Source organism: Cervus canadensis, chromosome 25 (assembly GCF_019320065.1).
Source record: "Cervus canadensis isolate Bull #8, Minnesota chromosome 25, ASM1932006v1, whole genome shotgun sequence".
Classification (NCBI taxonomy): Eukaryota; Metazoa; Chordata; class Mammalia; order Artiodactyla; family Cervidae; genus Cervus; species Cervus canadensis.
In genome coordinates, this window is record NC_057410.1 from 19,706,988 (window position 1) to 19,729,635 (window position 22,648).

At 36.1% G+C, this 22,648-nt stretch overlaps 1 protein-coding gene across 4 annotated transcripts; it reads right to left on the reverse strand.

The window, feature by feature from the left end:
- Positions 1-1,353: 1,353 nt before the first annotated feature.
- PUS7L (pseudouridine synthase 7 like) lies at positions 1,354-22,584 on the reverse strand. 4 transcript variants are annotated; one of them, XM_043447108.1, is made up of 9 exons: positions 22,446-22,584; positions 17,885-18,810; positions 15,084-15,243; positions 13,283-13,475; positions 10,528-10,626; positions 9,578-9,659; positions 7,784-8,064; positions 3,505-3,558; positions 1,354-2,334 (listed from the first exon to the last, which is right to left on the reverse strand). In XM_043447108.1, exons 2-9 carry the CDS (start codon positions 18,795-18,797, stop codon positions 2,008-2,010), a joined length of 2,109 nt encoding a protein of 702 aa, XP_043303043.1. In that variant the 5' UTR covers positions 18,798-18,810; positions 22,446-22,584; the 3' UTR covers positions 1,354-2,007. The 4 variants fall into 4 exon arrangements, with proteins under 4 accessions (XP_043303043.1, XP_043303042.1, XP_043303044.1 ...); XM_043447107.1 differs by having other exon boundaries at positions 22,344-22,467; XM_043447109.1 differs by lacking the exon at positions 22,446-22,584 and adding an exon at positions 20,025-21,008.
- Positions 22,585-22,648: the final 64 nt, after the last annotated feature.

The following is a 22,648-nucleotide window of genomic DNA, read 5'->3' on the forward strand; positions in this document are numbered from 1 at the left end:
TTACTAACATATAATACTTTCTACAGTATTTTAAATTTAAATCATTATGTAATGCTACCAGCAATAAAAGAATGCTCAGATTTTTCCAATCAGTACATTCCATTTCCTCCCCAATTCAACTGATATAAAGTGGTTAAAGAGATTTGTGACATGGAATAGTTAAACTAACAAATATTTAGAATTGAAAAAGACACAGTACCCCAATGTTCATTGCAGCACTATTTACAATAGCTAGGACATGGAATCAACCTAGATGTCCATCGGCAGATGAATGGATAAGGCAGTTGTGGTACATACACACATGGAGTATTACTCAGCTATAAAAAAGAATGCACTGGAGTCAGTTCTAGTGAGGTGGATGAAACTGGATCCTATTATACAGTGAGGTAAGTCAGAAAGAGAAACACAAAGACAGTATATTAACGTACATATATGGAATTTAGAAAGATGGTGATGATGACCCTATATGCGAGACAGGGAAAGAGACACAGATGTAAAGAAAAGACTTTTGGACTCTGTGGGAGAAGGCGAGGGTGGGATGATCTGAGAGAACAGCATTGAAACATGTATATTACCATATGTAAAACAGATGACCAGTGCAAGTTCATTGCATGAAGCAGGGCACCCAAAGCCAGTGCTGTGGGACAATCCAGAGGGATGAAGTGAGGAGGGAGGGGGGAGGGGGTTCAAGATGGGGGGACACATGTACACCTATGGCTGATTCATGTCAATGTGTGGCAAAAACTATCACAATATTGTAAAGTAATTATCCTCCAATTAAAATATATAAATGAATACAGTTAAGACATACTTAAATTTCAGAATGGGTAAAATGTTTTCTTCCTCTAGAAACATTAAAAAGGTGGAGATAATTCTATTAGGTGTTGTTTATGAGGTTGGTGCCATCTTGATTCCTTAAATGAGCCTCAAAAAGAATCAATAACACTCAGTCACTAGTAAGTGTCAGAGCTGGAGTCTGAGCACAGATCTGACTCTAAAAATTTATGTTCTAGATGACAGAACAAAAATTACAAAAAAGTGGGGGGTCAGTATATGTCAAAATAAAGAAACTGTATAAAAATGTATTTCAATGTTCATTAAAGATCATTTATTTCATAAAGGGGATATCATACTAATACTACCCTGGAATCAGTTCAGTTTAGTTCAGTCACTCAGTCGTGTCCAACTCTTTGTGACCCCATGAACCGCAGCACACCAGGCCTCCCTGTCCATCACCAACTCTGAGAGTCCACCCAAACCCATGTCCATTGAGTTGGTGATGCCATCCAACCATCTCATCCTCTGTCGTCCCCTTCTCCTCCTGCCGTCAGTCTTTCCCAGCATCAGGGTCTTTTCAAATGAGTCAGCTCTTCGCATTAGGTGGCCAAAGTACTGGAGTTTCAGCTTCACCATCAGTTCTTCCAATGAACACCCAGGACAGATCTCCTTTAGGATGGACTGGTTGGATCTCCTTGCATATCATATTAATAAATAGAGAGATAACATTTTCCTGAAGTACTATTCTCATCAATACTTTCAAAAATAGAAAAGAATGGCACTAATTAACAAAATGCTTCATCTTTCTCTCCAACCATATGTTTTCATTACAACTTAGTTTAATCTACATTTTAAGCAAGGAGTCTGGGGATATAAACATTACGCCAAAAGCTTTTCTTTAATGTTTCCTTCTATAATGTTATCTTGCAGTATGCTCCTAATAGTCCAGAAAGATTTTAACTTTTATAGCACAGAATAAAGGTCATCGAGACATTAGATAATAGAAAACAACAAAGGCTTTGGAGTCTTAAGTTCAGATTTTGCCACTTACTAGCTATATGTCCTCTTCAATGTGAGTATCAAATTCCTACTTCATTGGGATGGTGTGTAATTAAAGGAGATAACAATGATAAAGCTCCTAGAACATGGTAGACACTCAAGAAGTTTTAGCTCCCTTTTCACTTTCCTTTAAAAAGTGGCACACACATGACTATATCAAGTGTATCAGTTTTAAAAGTCATGCTTCATTATTTCCCTCAGACAAACTGTAGCATAACACGAAGCATCAAGATCAAAAGAGATCAAAAGGGATAAAGTTGCTTCATCAATGTGGGAACCTTCCTTCTTGACATCAATACCATGGTCTTCCATCAGCTGGTATGAGAGATTACAGGGATGTTTCAAAATCTTCCTATAGCACCCTGGAACATTCAGTTTCAGGGTAGGTATTTTAAATTTACATGTCTGTAGTCCATCTCTGCTGAGTACTTCCTGGTACCACTGCCCTAATTTGTTTTTAGGGTACTGAATGTTGTATCCAAGAACTGGAAGAACCACCTATGCAAGGGAAAGGGGAAAAAAAGGTTCATGAAACAGCCTTCAGAAAAATATATGATCATTTCTCTTTTTTTTGGCCACCCTGCACAGCACATGGGATCTTACTTCCTTAACAAAGGATTGAACCCGCACCCCCTGCAGTGGAAGTATGGAGTCTTGAACACTGGACTGCCAGGGAAGTCCATATGCAATCACATTTTAAATTTACTTCTATGACTGGGACTTGACTATGTAAAAACACACTCAGAATACAAACATTACAATCGGTCTAAAACAGGCTACTGAATACTATACTATTTTGATTCTTTTTAATGCTGCCAGGCAAAAAGAAGAGCTAACTGAAATCAAGAAGGACTCTTAGTTAACAAGGTAACCAACTCAAGTCAGATATTATTTGACAAATTGCTGCTAAGGTATAAGAAATGGAACAAGAAGTTGAGGTACATCTAATTACCCAACAGATTTAATCTTTGTGCAGTCACACAATGCTAAAAGCATATTCTTTCTGGAACAAAAAGAATAATCCATACTGCTCCATCACATAAAACTTGACAATTTTACATTTTCCTTGCTTACTTATTAATAAAAACATGAAAGTGCACAAGAAGCTGCAAGATTAATTTCTATTTTTCTCAGCTGCTCATGAGTAAATTTTGTGGAGGTTTCCTCCTTTGCTGATGACTTCTAGATATTTTTCCTTTAACTAGAACCAACATGTAGTCAGGAAAAGGCACAAGATAAAAAACTCAAATATACACAACATGAAAATTTCAAATTCATTATGCTCATTGGAAGAAGCCAGACACAAAAAATCACATATACTTTATGAATCCATTTCTATGGCATTCTTTCAAAGGCAAAACTGTAGGACAGAAAATAGCTGAGTTGGGGCTGGGGCAGGGGTGAGAGAGGACTACAAAGGGGCACAGGAAGTTTGAGGGAGACAGGAAACTTCTTTATCTTGATTCTTGTGGTGGTCATATGATTGTCTACATTTATCAAAACTCATAGAACTATAAACTAAGAAGTGAATTTTACTATATATAAAGTATATCTGAATAAAAAGTGGTAGAAAAAAGGAGACGGGGAGGAGAAATGGTTAGTATACTATCTTTTCAGCACAATGTCTACATTTAAATCTAAATGATACTAATTTTTAAGCAAGTTTACCTGATGTATCGCATATGTGTTAGCTGATTCCTCTTCTTTGGTTACTAGATGAACCTATTTTTAAAAACATGATGAAAATACAGATGATTCTCAAATGTTCCAAATTCCCTCAACTTTTCCTAACTCTGTTATGTATAACACAACTTCTTAACTGAATATACTCATACTCAAATAAGATCTTTTCACAGCTTGTTTCTATAGGAGCAGACTACTTAAAAATGAGAATGATTGCTTTAACCCGATAACTGCAGGGGAAACAGACTGGGGCAGCTTATCACTCTGAAGCAACACCTTCACCTCAGTTACCAATCATCTTTTTCTAAATCGCAAAGTATTTTTTTTTTTATTACATTGAATCAAAAATCTGTTTCCATGAAATCCCTCTCCAACCTCTGTCCCCAACAGGTATCATAATACTCTACGAGAACTAGTGCTTCTCAAAATGTGTTTCATAGACTAGTAATAATTGTCACACGTACACGAGAAAAAAAAAGAAGTGAATGACAAGTTTGAGAAATGTTGCCCTAGGACGCAGAATAAATAATTTTGATTTCTCTGAGACACGAAAGCTCAAAAGTATAAAGGCAGATACCATCGCTCCATGAGGATCAACACAGTCTCATTTTCCTAAAGCATTCACCATATAATGCCTAGATCTTCTCTAAACTTGCTTGCTTTCCCAATTCTCCCTACTCAGATCAATAATATCCCTCCATTTTGGTTTTTCATTTTGGGTTTATTTGTTTGTTTACATGTTAATTACCCATTTTAACTGCTGAATTCAGAAATGGACGTAATACTCTAGATGTGATCTGACCAAAATACATGGGGCTATGATCTCTCTTGCATCATCAATTCCAGCTCTTTGCCTTTCACAAAGTCATAACCATTCCTAAAATACTACAATTTAAGCAATTTGTGAAAACACTGAACAAACATTTTCAAGTACAAAACACTGTAGCTCTCTTTAAAGAGCTCCCTCCATGCTGACATCAACTGATGAATTAACCATTCTTTTGTCATATGGCAGCTCCACAAAGATGAATTCACCTGATTTTCTCATTGTATAATTCACATTTCTCCATCTTACTCACAAAAAAATTATGAGAATCTGCCAAGTCACCTGAAATTAAGCTACATCTGTAGGCCTAGTACTCTTGCCTGGAAAATCCCATGGACGGAGGAGCCTGGTAGGCTGCAGTCCATGGGGTCGCTAAGAGTTGGACAAGACTGAGCGACTTCACTTTCACTTTTCACTTTCATGCATTGGAGAAGGAAATGGCAACCCACTCCAGTGTTCTTGCCTGGAGAATCCCAGGGACGGGAGAGCCTGGTGGGCTGCCGTCTATGGGGTTGCACAGAGTCAGACACGACTGAAGTGACTTAGCAGCAGCAGCAGCAGTAGGCCTAGTAATTCTATCAAAAAGGGACTCAGATTAGTTTCCTATAGTTTCCTACAATTTTTAATGTAGATGCACAACATGAAATATTCTACAAATATTAATTTGTCTTTTCCTTTTCTGTATTTTCCATATTTTATGTCCTGAGCCTCCAATTCTTGCCTTTTCTTTTCTCAGTGCTAATTAATAAAGTATAAATAATCGATTTAAAAAATACAGATACCTTTTACTGCTAATAAAAGGAAACTCTGTAAAATGTGAAAGAGAAAATGTTTTCTCTTCTCCTATATCTCCTGAAGGAAAAGCAGACAAAATCCTGATCACAAAAATATCCTTGCAAATGTTATCTGGAACAAAGTCTTATCAGACACATGCATTATGAGACACATAGATTATTGCTATATCTTGTCAAAGTAAACTTGAACTTATGAAAATCTGAATTAGAAATGGCTGACTTACTAAATAATGTGTTGCCAAGAAATTAAAAGGACATGTTTTCTGAAAAGTATTAAAAATGGAATCAACTGACATAGCTCTTCTTCCATTTATATGAGGTAAAATAAAACCTAAGCTGCTGCTAGATTTCTTTTTATGCAGTTTCAGAATCTGTGTCTCAGTTAAATGACCATTCTTAATGAAGCTCCTAGTGATCACTTTTTTTTTCTCTTAATTTTTCTTAGATTTTATTGTTTGACTGTGCCGGGTCTTACTTACGGCACGCCAAGATCTTCGATCTTGTTGCAGCGAGCAGGATCTTTATTGTGGCATGAGAACTGCTAGTTGCGGTATGTGGAATCTAATTCCCTGACCAGGGATGGAACCCAGGCCCCTGCCTTGGGAGCACAGAGTCTTAGACCCTGGATCACCAGGGAAGTCCCTCACTTTCTTATCTAAATATTCACAAGCCATTCATTTAATAGAATAGTAAAGCAGATCTCTTTGTTCTGGCTCACTCATCACTCAGCCTTGACTCCTTTTCTGATAGTGTATCTGCAATTTCCTGGGAGCTTCCCTCCCAGTTCTTGATTGTGGTTTGGGTGGGATGGTTGCAGGAAGGAGGTCTTGGAACAGAGGCTTTGCCAGTCACACACAGCAGTCCACAGTAACTGGTCTGGGGACATGGAATACAAACTAAGCCATTCTGAGACTCAATTCCATGGCTTTGACTGAAACTGTTAGGAAATAAAGGACTTCTTTTCTGAAGAAGAAACAGAATGGATCCAACAGAGGGGAAAGCAGAGCTGAAAGATGAAGAAAATGAGATGGATGATTTAGGACACTGTTTTAGCCCCTTGATACAGCTGTACCTGAATCAATCATGGACTTTCAGTTATGAGGGCCAAGAAATTCTTGTCTGCTTTCCTTAAGTTAGTCTGAGGTAGGCTTCTATCACTTGAAACAAACAAACAACAACAACAAAAAATCCTAACTTACACATCTAAAACTCTGCCGTTAATTTAGATAAATCATCCTTTATGGTAAATTCAGAGTCTATTTTTTCTCCATTTTTGAGAAATAGGACCATGCCCTATCTCCACATGTTGATACTTTTCTATACCCCATGATTTCTCTAGTAGAGACCAAGCTGGGCTAGGAATCAGATAACTAGGTCTTCTGAATTCTGCTACCTACACCACTTAACCTGTCTACTCTCCAGCCTGGGTCTCAATTTTCATTTCTATGAAATGGGAATTAGAAAAGAAGTGTCTAAAATATTTTTCTCCCCTTAAGTTCAATGATTTTATGATGTTATATACAAAAGCACTACTCAAATCCCTTCATTAATTTTTAAAATATATTTTTGAGATATAATTAAGATAATGATGAATAGTCTCCTCTTTTGGCATTACAATGTTATGAAATGAATTTCTTTATGTGATTTATGGAATTCAATTTCATTATTTAGGTCAAATCCACAGAGATTAAAATACCATAAAAATACTAGTTGGAAATACCAATATCCAAAATATCCAAAATACCATGGAGGAAATGAAAGGATCAATTTTATAAGACAAATTATATTTCATTAATATAAATGTCTCTAAGATACTGTTAAGAGAGAAAAAAACAAATTGTAAAACCACACTTATATAAAAGAAATGACACTTCATATCCTATATAGCATTATTATAGAAATTTTATTCTTTTTCCTTTTCATAGTTTGACTTTCGAGTCTCAAAATTCTGTATGTTTTCTTCATTGTTAACGAACAATAAAAATCCACTTTCTGTGGATATTTATGGGAAAGCATAGAAAATGGTCTAGAAGGAAATATGCCAAAAGAGATTGATTTTCTGACAGTGGCAGAGGAAATCACAATAAAGTGGTGGCAGGAATGACATCTCCATCTGCACTGTTTTGATTTTTAAGGAGCCTGTTCCATGCATTGGGTGGGTGCTCAGTTGCTCAGTCTTATCTGACTCTTTGCAACCCCACCTTCTGTAGCCCACCAGGCTCCTCTGTCCATGCGATTCTCCAGGCAAGAATACTGGAGTGGGCTGCCATTTCTTCCTCCAGGGGATCTTCCCAGCCTGGGGATGGAAACTGTGTCTACTGCATCTCCTGCATTGGCAGACAGATGCTTTTACCAATGAGCCACTTGGGAAGCCTGATTCAAGAACTGCTTGTGTAGTTTTCTAAAGAACGTGTTCTTTTAAGGAAGGCTTACTATCTTTATAACTCTCACTTCATACCACTGACCATTTTTGTACTTCTATTTAATGACATGTTAAGTGTCAGCTGTCAGCAGAGTAGAAGCCGATGAGCAGATACAAGTTTTAAAAAAAAAAGCATGTTTAGTTTTAAATTTTTTCTAAAATAAGAGTTTCTGAAAATAAGTGCTCCTTGTACATAACTACTCTTGATGAAATGATACTTACTTTACTACTTGGTAACTGCTCATTGTCAGTATCTTCATCCAAACAGACCAAGTCACCCTCCACAACTCTTGAGCCATAAGTTGCAAGTCTGTAAGATACTGCCTCATTCCAGATCTTGCTGCTGTATGCATGAACGTAGAATATGCGCATAGAATGGGGGAAGGAGAACCACGCCTGGATGCAGCCCTCCTCTGTCACGCCAAAGCGGTGCAGTGACTCTAGCAGTGCTCTCTCCCGAACTTTGAATTCGGGCATCAGTGAAAGTGTGCCTTTAGCATCCTCTGAAACAAAGAGATCAATCAGTTCCTTTTATTCAAAGGCCAGTTATTAAGAGCTTTACCACACTCTCTAAATGAATTGAGCTATCCTGGGAACCTGAATATGAAGATGAGGCTCAGCACCACCTATAAACCAGAGCTACATTTGAAGAGGTTTTTTGTTTGTTAAAAATCATTACTCTTAGTTCATTCACTTTCCCTGCTTTAAAAAGAGCACATTAGTAACTCCAAATTCAAGATGGAGATGAACTAATTTGCAGTTATTTAGAACATTTTTTTAAAAGCATTATATTAGTCCCTGAGCTGAGATTTTAAAGAGCTATTATGGACATTTTACAGAATTTTTTGAATAAGAAAGGGTTGACATCTGGATCCTTCAAGTATACCATTCAGTCATTCTACTATTCAGCATGCTTTTTAAAATTAGATTACTGGACTCCATGGCAAAGCTGCTTATTCAGGTAGGGCCTTGGAGTAAGCGCTTTAACAAATGCACCGGGTTTCTTGCACACACTGAAGTTTAACAATCAATGCCATAAGGAAATTATTTTCTCAGGACCCACAATAGATGTAATTTTGAACTTTGTTTTAGTATTACTTAGATTATTCATAACAATGTGAAATGCTCATATGGTTTACAGATTTGGGTGTGGCACAAAAATATTTTTCACCTATTAAGTATTATATATATAATATGTACATAATTAAAGATAATGGAGATATTAGAAACTGATGTCCTTTATTTCTATGCAAGTGAAATTTAATATGCACGTATATGTTGATCATATATTTAATGAATCTAAAATTTTATGGTTGCTGTTACTACTTACATACACATAATATTTACTAGGTATTCAGAATAATCCAGGCACTATTTTAAGAGCATTAAATCTATTATTTTATTTAAATATTAACAGTCTTTTAGGTATCATCATTATTAGCTTCAATTTGCAGGTGAAGAAACTAAAGCAATGAGGCTAAATTACTTGCATGAGACTATATGCTGGGAAGTACTAAAGTTGATTATTAAACCCATGTAGACTGACTCTAGAACCACACTCATAACAAATTTTTTTTAGTGCTTCTCATTAAGTATTCTACATATACTGAGCTAAAGTTTTCAAAATTAGCAATCAGGGCTAAATGGAGACTAAATCAAAAACAATGCACAAAGTACCAGATGTAACAAATATACTTTTATTTAGTTTCTTTTTCAGTCTCCTGAGTGCAGGGAATTATACTTCTATCCATGCCAGTTTAGAATTGGGAATTCTGTCTTTTTTGAGGATTTAGGCCAAGAAAAACTCATAAAAACCCCTCACCCAACCCCGAAGCAAGAGTTATACAAAAGTCCCATAAAAATGGAGTACCTAGGGCACATAATAAAAATGCTTAAATATACAATATATTACAGTCTATTTCTTATCACATTTATGTTGTAATGAATGCTATCCTGATGACATAACACTTATATATCTGCCTAGCTATATATGAGGTAAAGAAACTTTTAAAGTACCAGTCTGAAGAAAATATTTCTTTGCTCTATTTACAGGATCATCCAAATCTTCTGGTGTAAAAAACAATTTTACAGCCTTCACCTTTAAAGACCAAACAAGCAAATATGCATTAGATGAAAGTGACAAATTACTTACTTAAAAAAAAAAAAAGGTACATCTTGATAGAATAGGCATTTAACATGATATTTGACATGACAATTCTATCTTTAAGCATTCTTAAGCTAAACAATTTAGAATTAACCTCCAGTGCAAGGCAACCTAATACACAGATTTAAAATCTTATGAACTGGAAAAGTGGACACACACCCATAGATCTTATTCTGTCATTTTTTGCCTCTATTATAGAAGTAAGAACACAGTATTAAGTGATGACATAAAACTCAGGCTTATCCAACACACACAACAAAAAAAGGGGATAGAACAAGCATAGGCAAGTGGCAAGTCACTAATTTCATTTGCGTTCTCAAGTTTCAGAACTCTTTGTCTTTGGTCTTAAAAATAAATTTTTAAAAAAATAAATGTAAATAAAAGTTTTTAAAATTCCCAACTTTAATGTTTTCTTTTAAAACATAAACAGATTAAAAGATGTTCCTTTAAAAAAGATATCTACTAGTTCCTGTATTTTATCACTGTCTCCAGTACTACAACTTATTTCTAAGTATGCATCTTAGAGTAGGAAAGGATCTTAAAACAGGGCATTCAATCTAGCCTCCAATTCATTCTTCTTTTACAGTATTCATTCATTCAAACAAATATTATTCAGCATCTGCTTTGCTAAAAAGTGATATCATGAACATAGTGGCTGCTCAATAAACATGATGTAATGTACAGTACATATATATGGGGGTATACATGCATTTATATGCTGGGTTAAGAAAGCAATGAGCTGGCTCATGTAGTAAGTTCATCTGACAAAACAGTTAAGTTCATATCTTTTCAGAATCCATACCGTTTCACTCTTCAGCAAAGCCAATCCAATTTGGTCTGTGTGAACTTTCCTTCCCATCCCAAATCTCTGTGGTCCATAGTAATTCACAAACCCTTTATTCTATAAACACATAAAAAATCAGTTAACTAAAAATATATTACTATAGACTCAAGTCTGTGTCCTCCCAAAAGTCACATGTTGAAACCCTAACCTCCAGTGTGATGGTATCTGGAGGTGGGGACTTGAAGAGATAATTAGATCATAGGATAGCAGCTTCATGAATAGGATAAGAACTCTTTATAAGAAAAGGTGGCAGAGCTAGCCAACTCTCTTTCTACCACATGTGAATACAATAGGAAGACCAGGCAGGTATCCTGATCTCGGGCTTCTAGCCTCCAAAATTATGCTAAGTATTTTTCTCTTGTTTAAAAATCACCTTGCCTATGGTTCTTTGTTACAGTCTCAAACTAAGATAAATAAATACAATTATTGTGTCAAAATATGTAACCAAGTCTTTGTCTTTATTGTAATAAAAGAACCCTGTAATTGGCAATACACACATGGATACCAAGTGGGCTGAGAAACACTATATGGTTAAAGAATACAAAGGAAAAAAAATAAATGATTGAAAATTAGAAAATAAGTGAAGAAACTTTAAAAATATGTGACTTTTCATTCCCATTACTGAGGCATTTTCTGGCATGTGGGACTCTTGGTGCTAAAATCAGGAAAATTCTGGGAAAACTGGGATGAACTGGTTACCTAGTACTGCATCTGTTCTGATCCCTGAAGCTCCTTCTGATTTCAGGGATTCGGCTGTCTGCAGATGCTTGAAATATGAAGCAGATTTATTTTCAAACCCAGCAAGTCCTGGCTTTTTTGTGTATAATGGTTGGTTTTTTGATTATCTCAGTTTCTGAAAGTCTGGGCCAAGACAATGGCACATCATCACTTCAGTAGGAACAGAAAATTGATATTTACTACTGCAACCATTGAGAACAATGGTCGGTGGTTAAACATGTCCTCACAAAGCAAACAGGCCCATATGGTTTCCTGAAAGACAAAAGAGCTCTCTACACTCACTCTATGGGGGGAATATATTAATATATTCATTCAATGATGATTATCGAGCACCAACTTCAGGACTGTTCAATAAAAGATGCAAATAAAAGATAATCTGTAATCAGCATGCTACACAAGGAATTGCATCTTGACCTCATGCCACTAAGATCAACTGCAGATAGAATAAGTACCCCCTGTATTAAGTCTCACAGTTAAATACTTTTAACTATTTCAAATTTGGAAAAATAACATTAGACAATATCCTAAAAACACCAGAAGAGTTTTAAGTACCCCTGCCAAGTTATTCAGGGTTGATTACAATAAAATGTTTATAGCAATCCGAGTTATAACCCTTTAAAATAAAACTCCAAAGACTTCTTATGTTCAGGACTTCTCAGGTGGCTTCCCCTCATCATGAGAACTAAAGGACAGTTGGCTAAATCTAAGATTATTCCTATGGAGATTTAAAAATGTATATGAATAGGTACCAAATGAAAGATGGGCAATAAATGACATCAGAGTTCAGAAAGCCCCACTCCCTTTTATAAGAGACATCTTTCTAATAGTTTAACAGGGGGAAAAGAAAAAAAAAAAAAAAAGAATCTTAGGTAGGTCTAGAGAAAAGGAAAAAATAACTATATGAGGATTTTAAATATCTTTGGGGAAAATATTTTCCTGACTGTTAGGTACAATAGTGATTAAAATCTGGTTTCTGTTTGTTTTCCTGTTGGAGAGGCATAAAATTGTATGAAAAGGTCTTTGTGGTCAGAAACGTGCAGCAGAGTTTCTCAATGTTAGTTGTGGAGTAGAATCACTTAGGGAGATTTTTTAAAATGCTAATGCCTAAGCTACATCCCCAAATTTTCTTATTCAATTAGTCTGGGAGAAAAAACAGATTGAGAATTTCTCGTCCAGATCAGGAGTTGGCAAGCTATTTAACTGGCCCACAAATCAAATCTGGCCTTGTAACCACTGTTTTTGTATATAAAGTTTTATTGGAAGATGACCATGCTCATTCATTTGTGTATAGTTCATGGATGCTTCCACACAATAGCACTAAAGGAGCTGCAACAGAGATCATTTGTCTACAAAACACGAACATTTCTTTTCTGGCCCTTCACAGAGAAAAGTTTGCTGGCCCACAGTCTATATAATCAGAATGAAGGCTATGGCTATATGTGCACATTTAGATGCCCAGCAAATATGATTTTAAAACTTACAGTAAGTAATTTTTTTACTGTATGAATGATAAAATGTATATGATCTGCCATTGGCATACATTGAAACAAAATTCAAAATTAGATTGAAAAGAAAAAACATTCTGAAAAGTAATATAAAAACTATTTACCAAAGATTTCTGAAAAGAAACGCTGAACAAAGTCTCCCCCCAAATTAATCTCTTTGCCTGTAATACTACTCTAAATGGCAGACGCTTAAAAAAAAAAACAATCTGTCCTTTTAAATAGATAGATTTTACCCTTCCAACTGGGGGAGTCTATACAATATTTTAATTACACTAAAGTTTTCTTTTTTTCAATACAAAGATACATACTAAGAAGAAAAATTAAAAATAAGTAAAATGGACCCAATTATCATTTTTTAAAAATAATTATACATACACATAAAAAGAAAATATACAAAAGAAAAAATTTCCCTTCATATCTCAATGTAAATAAAGATTTTCCTAAAATACTCTACAGTGCAGTTTTCTTACCTTAACATTTTCTATTGCCTCCAAAATTCTCTCTCTCAGGTTTGCAGAATCATTTATTTGATTTTTCAAATTTCTGATGACAATATCAAAGTGATTTCCTTTGAGCTGACCAAGTCTAAGGGAATCCTCTACAGACCGGATGTTAAACACATTCATTCTTTTCTTTTCAACTTCTTTTTCAATATTTTTCAACCTATAAATGATAAATCATGTATCATTTAGATTCAGTTAACTCTTACATTTAAAAAATGGTTTGTGTTTAAACTAATGTTAAAAATTATTAATATGTTCAAATGTTAAAAATGTCAAAAATTGATTTAAAATAAAGTTTAAATGACAGATGGCAGACAACCACTTATACTGGAATACTGAAAACCTGGGGGGATTATTTCAAAAACACATCTTTCATTTACTTCAACAAATGTGCACTAAAAACCCTTTATCATAGAATTATATTAACAGAGTTATTCTAAGAACTGGAACACATATTCCTAATGCTATCACTCTATGTAGCCTTCTGACTTCTCCTTAGTTCAAGTGATAGAACCTCTTAGCTGTTCTTTGCTCTTCTGTCCTTAGACTTTGCTCTTTTCCTCCTCAGTTTTTCTCCAATGTTACCAAAAAACCACAAGCGCCAGAGGACTTTCCTATAATTCTGTTCTGAACACTTCTTTACTCAAATTTTCAGTTCTTCACCAATATTAGATTCCAATTGTCTTATCCTAACTTTTAAGATCCTATAAGAGCCGATGTAAATTTTTCTTTACATCTATATTTTCTGTAGTCCTTAAAGGAACCATCTGCTTTATCAGGCAGACTGTTCAGCTTACAGGCCCTCCAAAATATCTTCAGATTTTCTGCATCTGCTAAAGTCTTACAATTGGTAAAGGGTAATTAAAATTCCATACCAATAAGCCAAATCAAACTACTCTTTCCTCCTAGAAACTAATAAAATATTTTGTCTTTGGTAGTAAAAAACAGTTTTTAACATCTAAATACCTTTCAACATCTAAAGTCATTCCTTCTTAGTACAGTACACTTCTTGACCACAAAGACAAAATCATAAACATTTTTCTGCCCCTCATATAAGAACTTAAAAATATCTACCAGAAAATAGGACTTAAATATCTGATGACTAAAGATTAATATATTTTGAATATGTCAAGTTAGGCAGAATTTTAGTCCAATGATTCAACTTTTTTGAACTTTACCTTAAGGAAAGCATCCACAAGGCACAGATTTAAGTGTAATAAAATTAATCACAGTAGTATTTATAGTGAAAAATTGGGACAAATTTCTATATCCCAAAATAGGGGAAAGTTAAACAAATTAATCCATATAATGAACATGACTTTGAAATATTTCATGACATAAATTTTCATTAAAAATACTATTTTATTTTTATAAGTAAAATACAAATTCCATATACAGTATGATTTTCACATATATAAAAAAGGCCTCTGTAGCATCTGCATATATCATAGTCTCTAAAAAATGTCTGAAACAGACCAAAATGTTTTTGTGGTTATTTCTGTGTAAGAGAAATTTTAGTGACATTTAATATATTTTTATATTTTTCTAAATCTTCTACAATAAACATGTATTACTTTTACAATAATAAAAGTCTATTTAGAAGATAACTATACTATTAATGCAGAATATGCTGATCAATAAGCGAATGATCAATTACTATTGATAGTGAGGTTAATATGCTCCCAGCATTATTCTCAGTTTTTAATCTAGTATTTATTTATTTGATGCAATAAGAAAATAAAATTCTATCCTTTAAACATCTTATTACCTCTCTGGTGTTACTTTTCTAACCACCATCGTTTGATAAGTGATGGCTTTCTTGTCTTTAAGTCCTGCATAACTAAAATCCGAAGGAATCACGCCAAGTTTGATAGCTAAAAAATCAACTGCTTCAAACATTTCTAGATTTTCTTTTCGTAGGGTAAAAGCTGAAACAAACAAAAAATCCTCAATTACAAAAAAAGGCAGCTAAATACATCATTTACATTCTTAGCAAACTGAGAGATCATTATAATGAATCAAATCATTAATTTAGATGAGTATTTTTTAATCAAAATAGAATCAGTAAAATACAAACCTCACAGATTTCAGCTCTCATTTTTAAAATGCTAGTTGGTTCACTAAAGGCTTACAGAAAAAAAAATCCACATTCCCTGATTAGGCATTCATATTGGCCCTAATCCATCCCTCCAGTCTGCACTTGGGTTATCTTATATATCCTATAATTGTAACCCAGAGAACTTGTCACAATCCTTGGATGAACTGCTGTGGACTTGTGTGCATTGAGGTCCTTTGTCTAAAACACACACTCCCTCCATTTATTATTTGCCACATTTCTTTTCATGCTTCAAGATCCAAGGGCCACAGCAATTTTCCCTCAAATTCCTTCCAGGTCCTCAAGGCTGAATGCTCCCAAAGTAGTGATCATGTTTGTTTTATTGACCATTACACCCTCAGGCTAACACATAGTAAGTATTCAAATATTTGTTGAATAGATGAAAACACGCACGTTACAAGGAGTTGATTACTTAAACCTACATGTCTTCACAAGCTGTCATTATCTACATCATGACACTGAACTCCATGTCATAATTTCTCTCTGTAAGTTTATGTACCCCGTAGACTGGGAGTTCCAGGCCAGGAACTCAGCAAATAAAACAGAGCTTGTTGCCTCATGGTAGATCCTTCAAATGTCTATGAGATGAGAAGGTGAGAATGAGATCGCAAAAGTGGAAGGAGGAACAAGCCCAGTAACAATTACCACCAAGCACTACCCCCCACCCCCACCAACTTGTTGGCCTATATAACCTGCCAACATTGACAGTAAGAGAATATCTCAGTCCTCAGTGCACCATATAAGACACTTCAAAGGACTGCCCTCTTCCCTCAGATCATGGAAAGGAAATTCAAAGTATTCTGCAGAATAATCTCTATTTTGTTCAACTCCTGTAACCATCATCAGGAGCTACAAGAGTCTCTCTGAAGAGCACTCTAAGAAAAATGAACGTTTAACATAAGCCTGACTCACGAAGTAGAAGGGTGTGAAATCTATCTCTGAATAAATGAAATAGCTAAACAAAAGCTTATAATATCTGTTCTTTAGAAATCATGTTTAAAACAAAAGAAAAGAAAGATCTATATGTTCTTTATATCTCTCTATGAAGAATCTCTAAAAACATGGAAACAGCAAGTTTCAAAAATATGCAGGGTGTATATTATTTATGAAAAGTTTTAAAAATCTGCAATAATGATTTGATATTTGAACATATTATAAAATGACCACCACAATAAGTCTAGTCAACATTTATCACCACACATAATTACAAATTTTTTTCCTGTGATGACAACTTTTAAGATCTATTTTCTGCAACTTTCAAATATACAATACAATATCATTGACTATAGTCACCATGCTATACAGGCTTCCTGATGGCTCGCTGGTAAAGAATCCAAAGGTTTGATTCCTGGGTCGGGAAGATCCCCTGGGGAAGGAAATGGCAACCCACTCCAGTATTCCTGCCTGGGAAATCCCATGGACAGAGGAGTCTGGCGGGCCATAGCCCATGGGGTCCCAAGGAGTCGGACACGACTTAGCAGGGCACAGCCAGACGGATTGCAGAGTTGGAAACGACTTAGAGACAAAACAATAACAATCATGCTGTCTGTACACTATATTCCAGGACTTATTTATTTTATAACTGGGAGTGTGTACCTTTTGACCACCTTCATCGATAAACATAAATTCATATTTTTAAAAATTCATTTTAAATTGCCAATAAGTTAAACATAATTACAACATAAGCAAAACCTGTTTGAGATCCATAATAATTTACAAGAACTATCCTAGTCCTGGAGCCCAAACTTTGAGTATCAATTAGCAATAATGTGAAAAAAAAAACTAATAGTATTTTAAATATACCAAATCTATGGAAATAGACAGATATCACTAAAATATAAGTTTAGGAAGAGCCTGGCTAGGAATTGCAAACTGTGAAAAACAGACCAAGAAAGTGTATTACATAGAGTAAAAATCAGAAATTGATATCAGGGCTTAGAAATCTCTCAAAGGCTCTTTTGATGATAATAATGAATGCAAAATTTCAAGAATCTCTTCTTTAAAAGATGGACAGTGTCAAACAAAGGAACTCCCTGAAAGTCTGCAGGATTCTTTCCATCGGCTATGAAGTCCGGCTGTTCTAGATTACAAGGTATTTTCTTCACTTCCCCAAGTACAGCAAACATATTTTCCTTCTCTCCAAATACTTAAGGTAAGTTTCAAAATACAAAATCAAGATTCACCCCCGTGAGATTTATTGAACAAAGTAATTCTTTAACTTTATACATTTGTGACTACATTAACTATAAACATGTGTTAATCACACTTCCATCAATAAGGTTAATATTTTACAACTAGTATATTTTGAAAGGCTTATCTTCCACTTAAAAAAGGACCCATATATTGTTTTCAGTATCCCTCTGGACATGTCTATTTAATTCATTTGAAATTATACAGATTTCACGCAATTTTATCTAAGTTTACCTAAGAAAATGGTAGTGATATTAAGTTACCTGTGTATATATCTTTTCTTCCCTGGCATTCATGAAGAGACCTCTTCCAGTGTTTGTGTGCTTTTACCCGAAATCTTACAGTTATCACTACATTTGGATTATCAGCACTGTAATTCAGTTCAGGAAAGGATTTGGTTTCCACTAGATTTCCAAACTTTTTGTTGACAAAATGGTGGACAGCTTTCCTGTGTTCTTTGTTTGTATCAGGTTTAAAGGTAAATTTGGAATTTTCTTTCTTTGCATCCAAATATTTAAAAAAGTCAAATGCTTCCTCTTCAGATACCAAGTGACAAAGTTCTTTATACTCAAGATTTGGTCTTACAACAATTTCACTGTTTTTTCCTACAGTTATTAAAAAAGGAAATTTCTGCCTAATAGCACTATGCAAGGTAGCCCTCTGGTTCTTGTCAAGGATTCTGCCTAATGAGAATTCAGGAGATGGTCCAATTAGCTCAGTTTGAGAGTCCCACTTCTCTTTTATATCACAGGCAAACTGATTCAGTAATTCATTAGTTTTTTCATCTAACAAGGAGCCTAATACATCAACATTTTCTTCTTCACCTTTGGAAGTTCTATCTCTGACAGTATCTTCCTTTTCTGAACAAGGCACAAAATTGTGGTCATCACTGGAGCTCCCAGCCAAAGTACTGACTACTTGATTGCTTGTCTCTTCAAAAGATAAAATCTGAAGATCTAGTTTTGCTTTTTTAGCTAAATTATTTGGCTCAGGTAGTACTTTACTAACATTGTAAACAGGTTTGTCACTGGCTTTATTAACTAACTCTCCCTGTTCATCAATCTCAATAACAATGAAGTCACTTGGTGAGCTTTTTATGGTGCCATGAAAACCAACATGATCAGTTATGAAACACAAAGAACTAAATCTGATTCTGAAATCTGTATCCTCTTCCATTCTTGAACAATGCCTACAAAAGAAACAGAGGTGATCAATTACCAGGAAGAAAAAAAATCTGGATAACAAAAAAAGAAATAGGTTTGCAGGATTTATTTAATTCTGCTTCTCTCTCTCCCTTCCAATTCTGAGTCCCCTTAAATAACATTACTAATTTATTTCTATATATCATGTGTATTTTGACTCTCCTATACCAAGATGGCATGTCTGGTGATTTGCATCTTGACTCTTCGCCCACTCCAGGCTTTATAAATTAAAATTCCAGGATTAAAATGGGTTAGTTTCAAGTTCACTTTTAAAATATCATTGGTAGACCAACAAAGAAGAGACTAGAACATACATTTTTTTTTACAATGATTTGTCTGAACTCCATCCCTGAAACCTAAAATTTCCAGTTAATTTCAGAGAATCTGTGACTAGCTACTTATATAAGGAGGGATAGGGGTAGGGGAAAGGCTGAGGAGAAGACAGGAAAAAAAACAGTCCACACTGACATATAATGAAGTTCTAAAAACAATCTGCAGGATTTCCATGGTTGTCCAGTGGTTAAGACTCCAAGCTTTCAATGCAGCGGGCACAGGCTTGACCCCTGGTCAGGGAACTAAGATCTGCTGGGCATGATTCCGAGGCACATGGCCAAAAAAAATAATTAAATAAAACCGACATGCAATGTGATTAGGCTTCAAGGAAGGCTTATGTTAACCTTGGACCTTAAACCTTCATGAAAGCTCAGATACAAACTTTTTCAGTTGACCCGTAAGAAAATTACAACCATCTCTCTCTGGCATCAGAGAGAAGACACATTTACAGAGCTTCTTGAAATAACCTTCACTCTTCGCACAACCCATGGCTACCACATGGAGTTTCAGGAAAGATAAAATGCCCAAGGAACTGGTACTGCTCCATTCTTTGTGTTCATCACACTCTCCAGGTAATACATCATCTGGACCTGCATCCCATTTCTACAGTGTATTCTATTCATCTGAACCAATTTAGAAAACCACTTCTACTCCATCCTTTCTGTCACGTGGAACTCACAGAAGTTTCTTAATATTCTACTTTCCTAGGAAATAAATAGGATATATTTATTTTTCCTCATCTCTTAATTTCCTACAGTTTCTACACAGACTCCTCAGTTTCTTGCCTGAACTGAAACCTGGCTATTTCCCTTGGGCTGCTTCTTCCATAGTCCTTCTACGTGACAGCTATTTTTCCTTTCATACCCACCTGGGGACCTGGAGGTTGTAAATATTTTCCTTGTTTGCCACTGCTCCTTCCAAACCACTTCTTCCTCCTCTACCTCCTCAAATCCCATTTCCTTTGAAGTTCATGCCATCAGGCTGTACTGTTTTGCTGCCACCCTCTCTCTGGTCCCAGGACAATTCTTCTTCACTCACTAATGACTTTAATACCTAGCTTAAAACCTACTATCCAGCATCACCTCCACGACCATCCACATGGATGATCCATTTAACATCACCGTCCCTCAGTTCCTTAATCTCAACCTCAAACCTTCCACTTTGTCTCAATCTTAGCTTTGATTTTCTCATCACCAGAAGTTGCATTACCTTTAAGCATCTGGCTCTCTGATTACTCCTACTGCCCTTTCAACACCTCTATTTTAATACATCCATTCCAGAAATTCTTATACACTGTGAAGGCCTCTAATCTCTGCTTCTATTAGTAGTCCACCATAGTCAATTTTCCACATGGTAGCCAGAATGATGATTTTAAAAGGTAAATTAAATCATATCACAACCCCATTTAAACCCTTTAATCACATTTATAATAAAATCCAAATTACCTACCCTGGCTTCCAAAGACTTCTAAGATTCTGAACTCTGTTCTCCAAATTTATCCTGTACCCTTTCCCCATTATCCACTATACTCCAGCTACACTGGTCTTCTTCAGTTCCTTTATGCCAACTGTTCCTGTTGATTAAATCAGTCCCTCTTCAATAATATCCTTAAAGAGATCTTCCTTGACCAATAATCAGAAGAAACCAGCAAGTCACTATTTTTCATAAAATCTTATTTAATTTTCTGCATATAATTTCTATTTAATCATTTTACTTCACTACTTACTATATACCTACTCCAACCAGAATGTTTGCTCTATGAAAGCAAGAACCCTGTCTGCCTTATTCACTGATTATCTCACAATTAGAACAGAATCAAGCACATAGTAGGCACACAATCAAAACTGATTATTGAGAATTTAGAAAGATGGTAATGATAACCCTATATGCAAAACAGAAAAAAAGACACAGATGTACAGAACAGACTTTTGGACTCTGTGGGAGAAGGCGAGGGTGGGATGTTTCGAGAGAACAGCATCGAAACATGTATATTATCTAGGGTGAAACAGATCACCAACCCAGGTTGGATGCATGAAACAAGTGCTCGGGCCTGGTGCACTGGGAAGACCCAGAGGGATCGGTGGAGAGGGAGGTGGGAGGGGGATCGGGATGGGGAATACATGTAAATCCATGGCTGATTCATGTCAATGTATGACAAAAACCACTACAATATTGTAAAGTAATTAGCCTCCAACTAATAAAAATAAATGAAAAAAAATAAAAAAATAAAAGGTCAATCAACCAAAAAAAACTGATTATTGAATAAATAAATTGACTAGTACAAAATAAGAGCAGTAAGAGTGAAGAAGAAGAAAGAGGGGATCACTTTTGCCTAGAATAATCAGTAAAGCATAATGCAAGAAGTGGCCACATTTTCAAAACAGTTCAGGAGACAGAAACGAGGCAAAGGCATAAGCAAACTATGCAACGTGTTAAGAAAAAACTGAACAGCCCAGATACAGAGCAGGAGGACAGTTTTCTAGCACAGTTCTGGAAAATATGGCCGGATTAGTGCCGAACTAGGTAAAACACTTAATGCCCTGTCAGGGGCTTAGAATCCATTCAGTGGTTAATCGACGGCCACTGGAGGTGTCTGAGCAGAAAAATAACACAATCCTAAAAGATGTTTTAGTAAGATGACTGATAGTACTGAGCAGGATGAATCTAGTTGAACAGTTAGAGGAGATCGAAAGCAGCAAGACGTGATCAAGAGCTCAGCTGTAGGAAGAAGATATGAAAACATTTTGAGCTAGTGGCATAGGAGAACAATTTGAGAATACAACGATGGGGGAATTACAACCAAGCATCTTAGTAAGAGTGGAACCGTGCTGAAGGGCAGCAAGGAATCCACACAGAGCTGAGTTCCCATGCAACAGATGTGTCGGTAAGCCTGCCGGGCGCACATGGAGAAGGCAGTTTGGCTGACCCAAGGCTTGGGAATTCGGGTTGTGGCTAAGGGCAGATCTAGGAAGATGTTAAAAAAGGACAGTAGCTCCTCCTGCTCCTTCCACCGCCAAAGCTCCACCTAATTCACTCCTACTTCCTACTTCTGCCACCAACCGGCAGGACTGTCTCCTGCAGCACAGACTTGAGGCGCTTTCAAAAGCACCCCCGACACAGCCATTGGCTCCACGGGCGTCTTCTCCTCCCCCATCCCCGCCTAACTCAAGGCGCGATACTAGCTCACATCGCGCTCCTCTTGGGGACAGAGGGTCAGGGTCTCAATGCCAATGCTGTCATCGCCCCCAGCAAAAGCCCGCGTGGCGCCAAGAAGCTCAGCCCGCTCTACCTCAAGTCCGGCTGAAGGGTTTCCTCCGCACCTCGCCGTGCGCATGCCCGGAAGCCATAAACTAGCTAGTCTCCGACAGAGAGTATTTAAAGGGACAGGCTCCCACTTAAAGAAGCGCCTTTCTGGGATTTTTCACGCAGTGGAGCGGCCAGGAGGAGGCACTAAGAGGAAGGGGGCGGAGCGGGGGCGGGGCATGGGCTTGG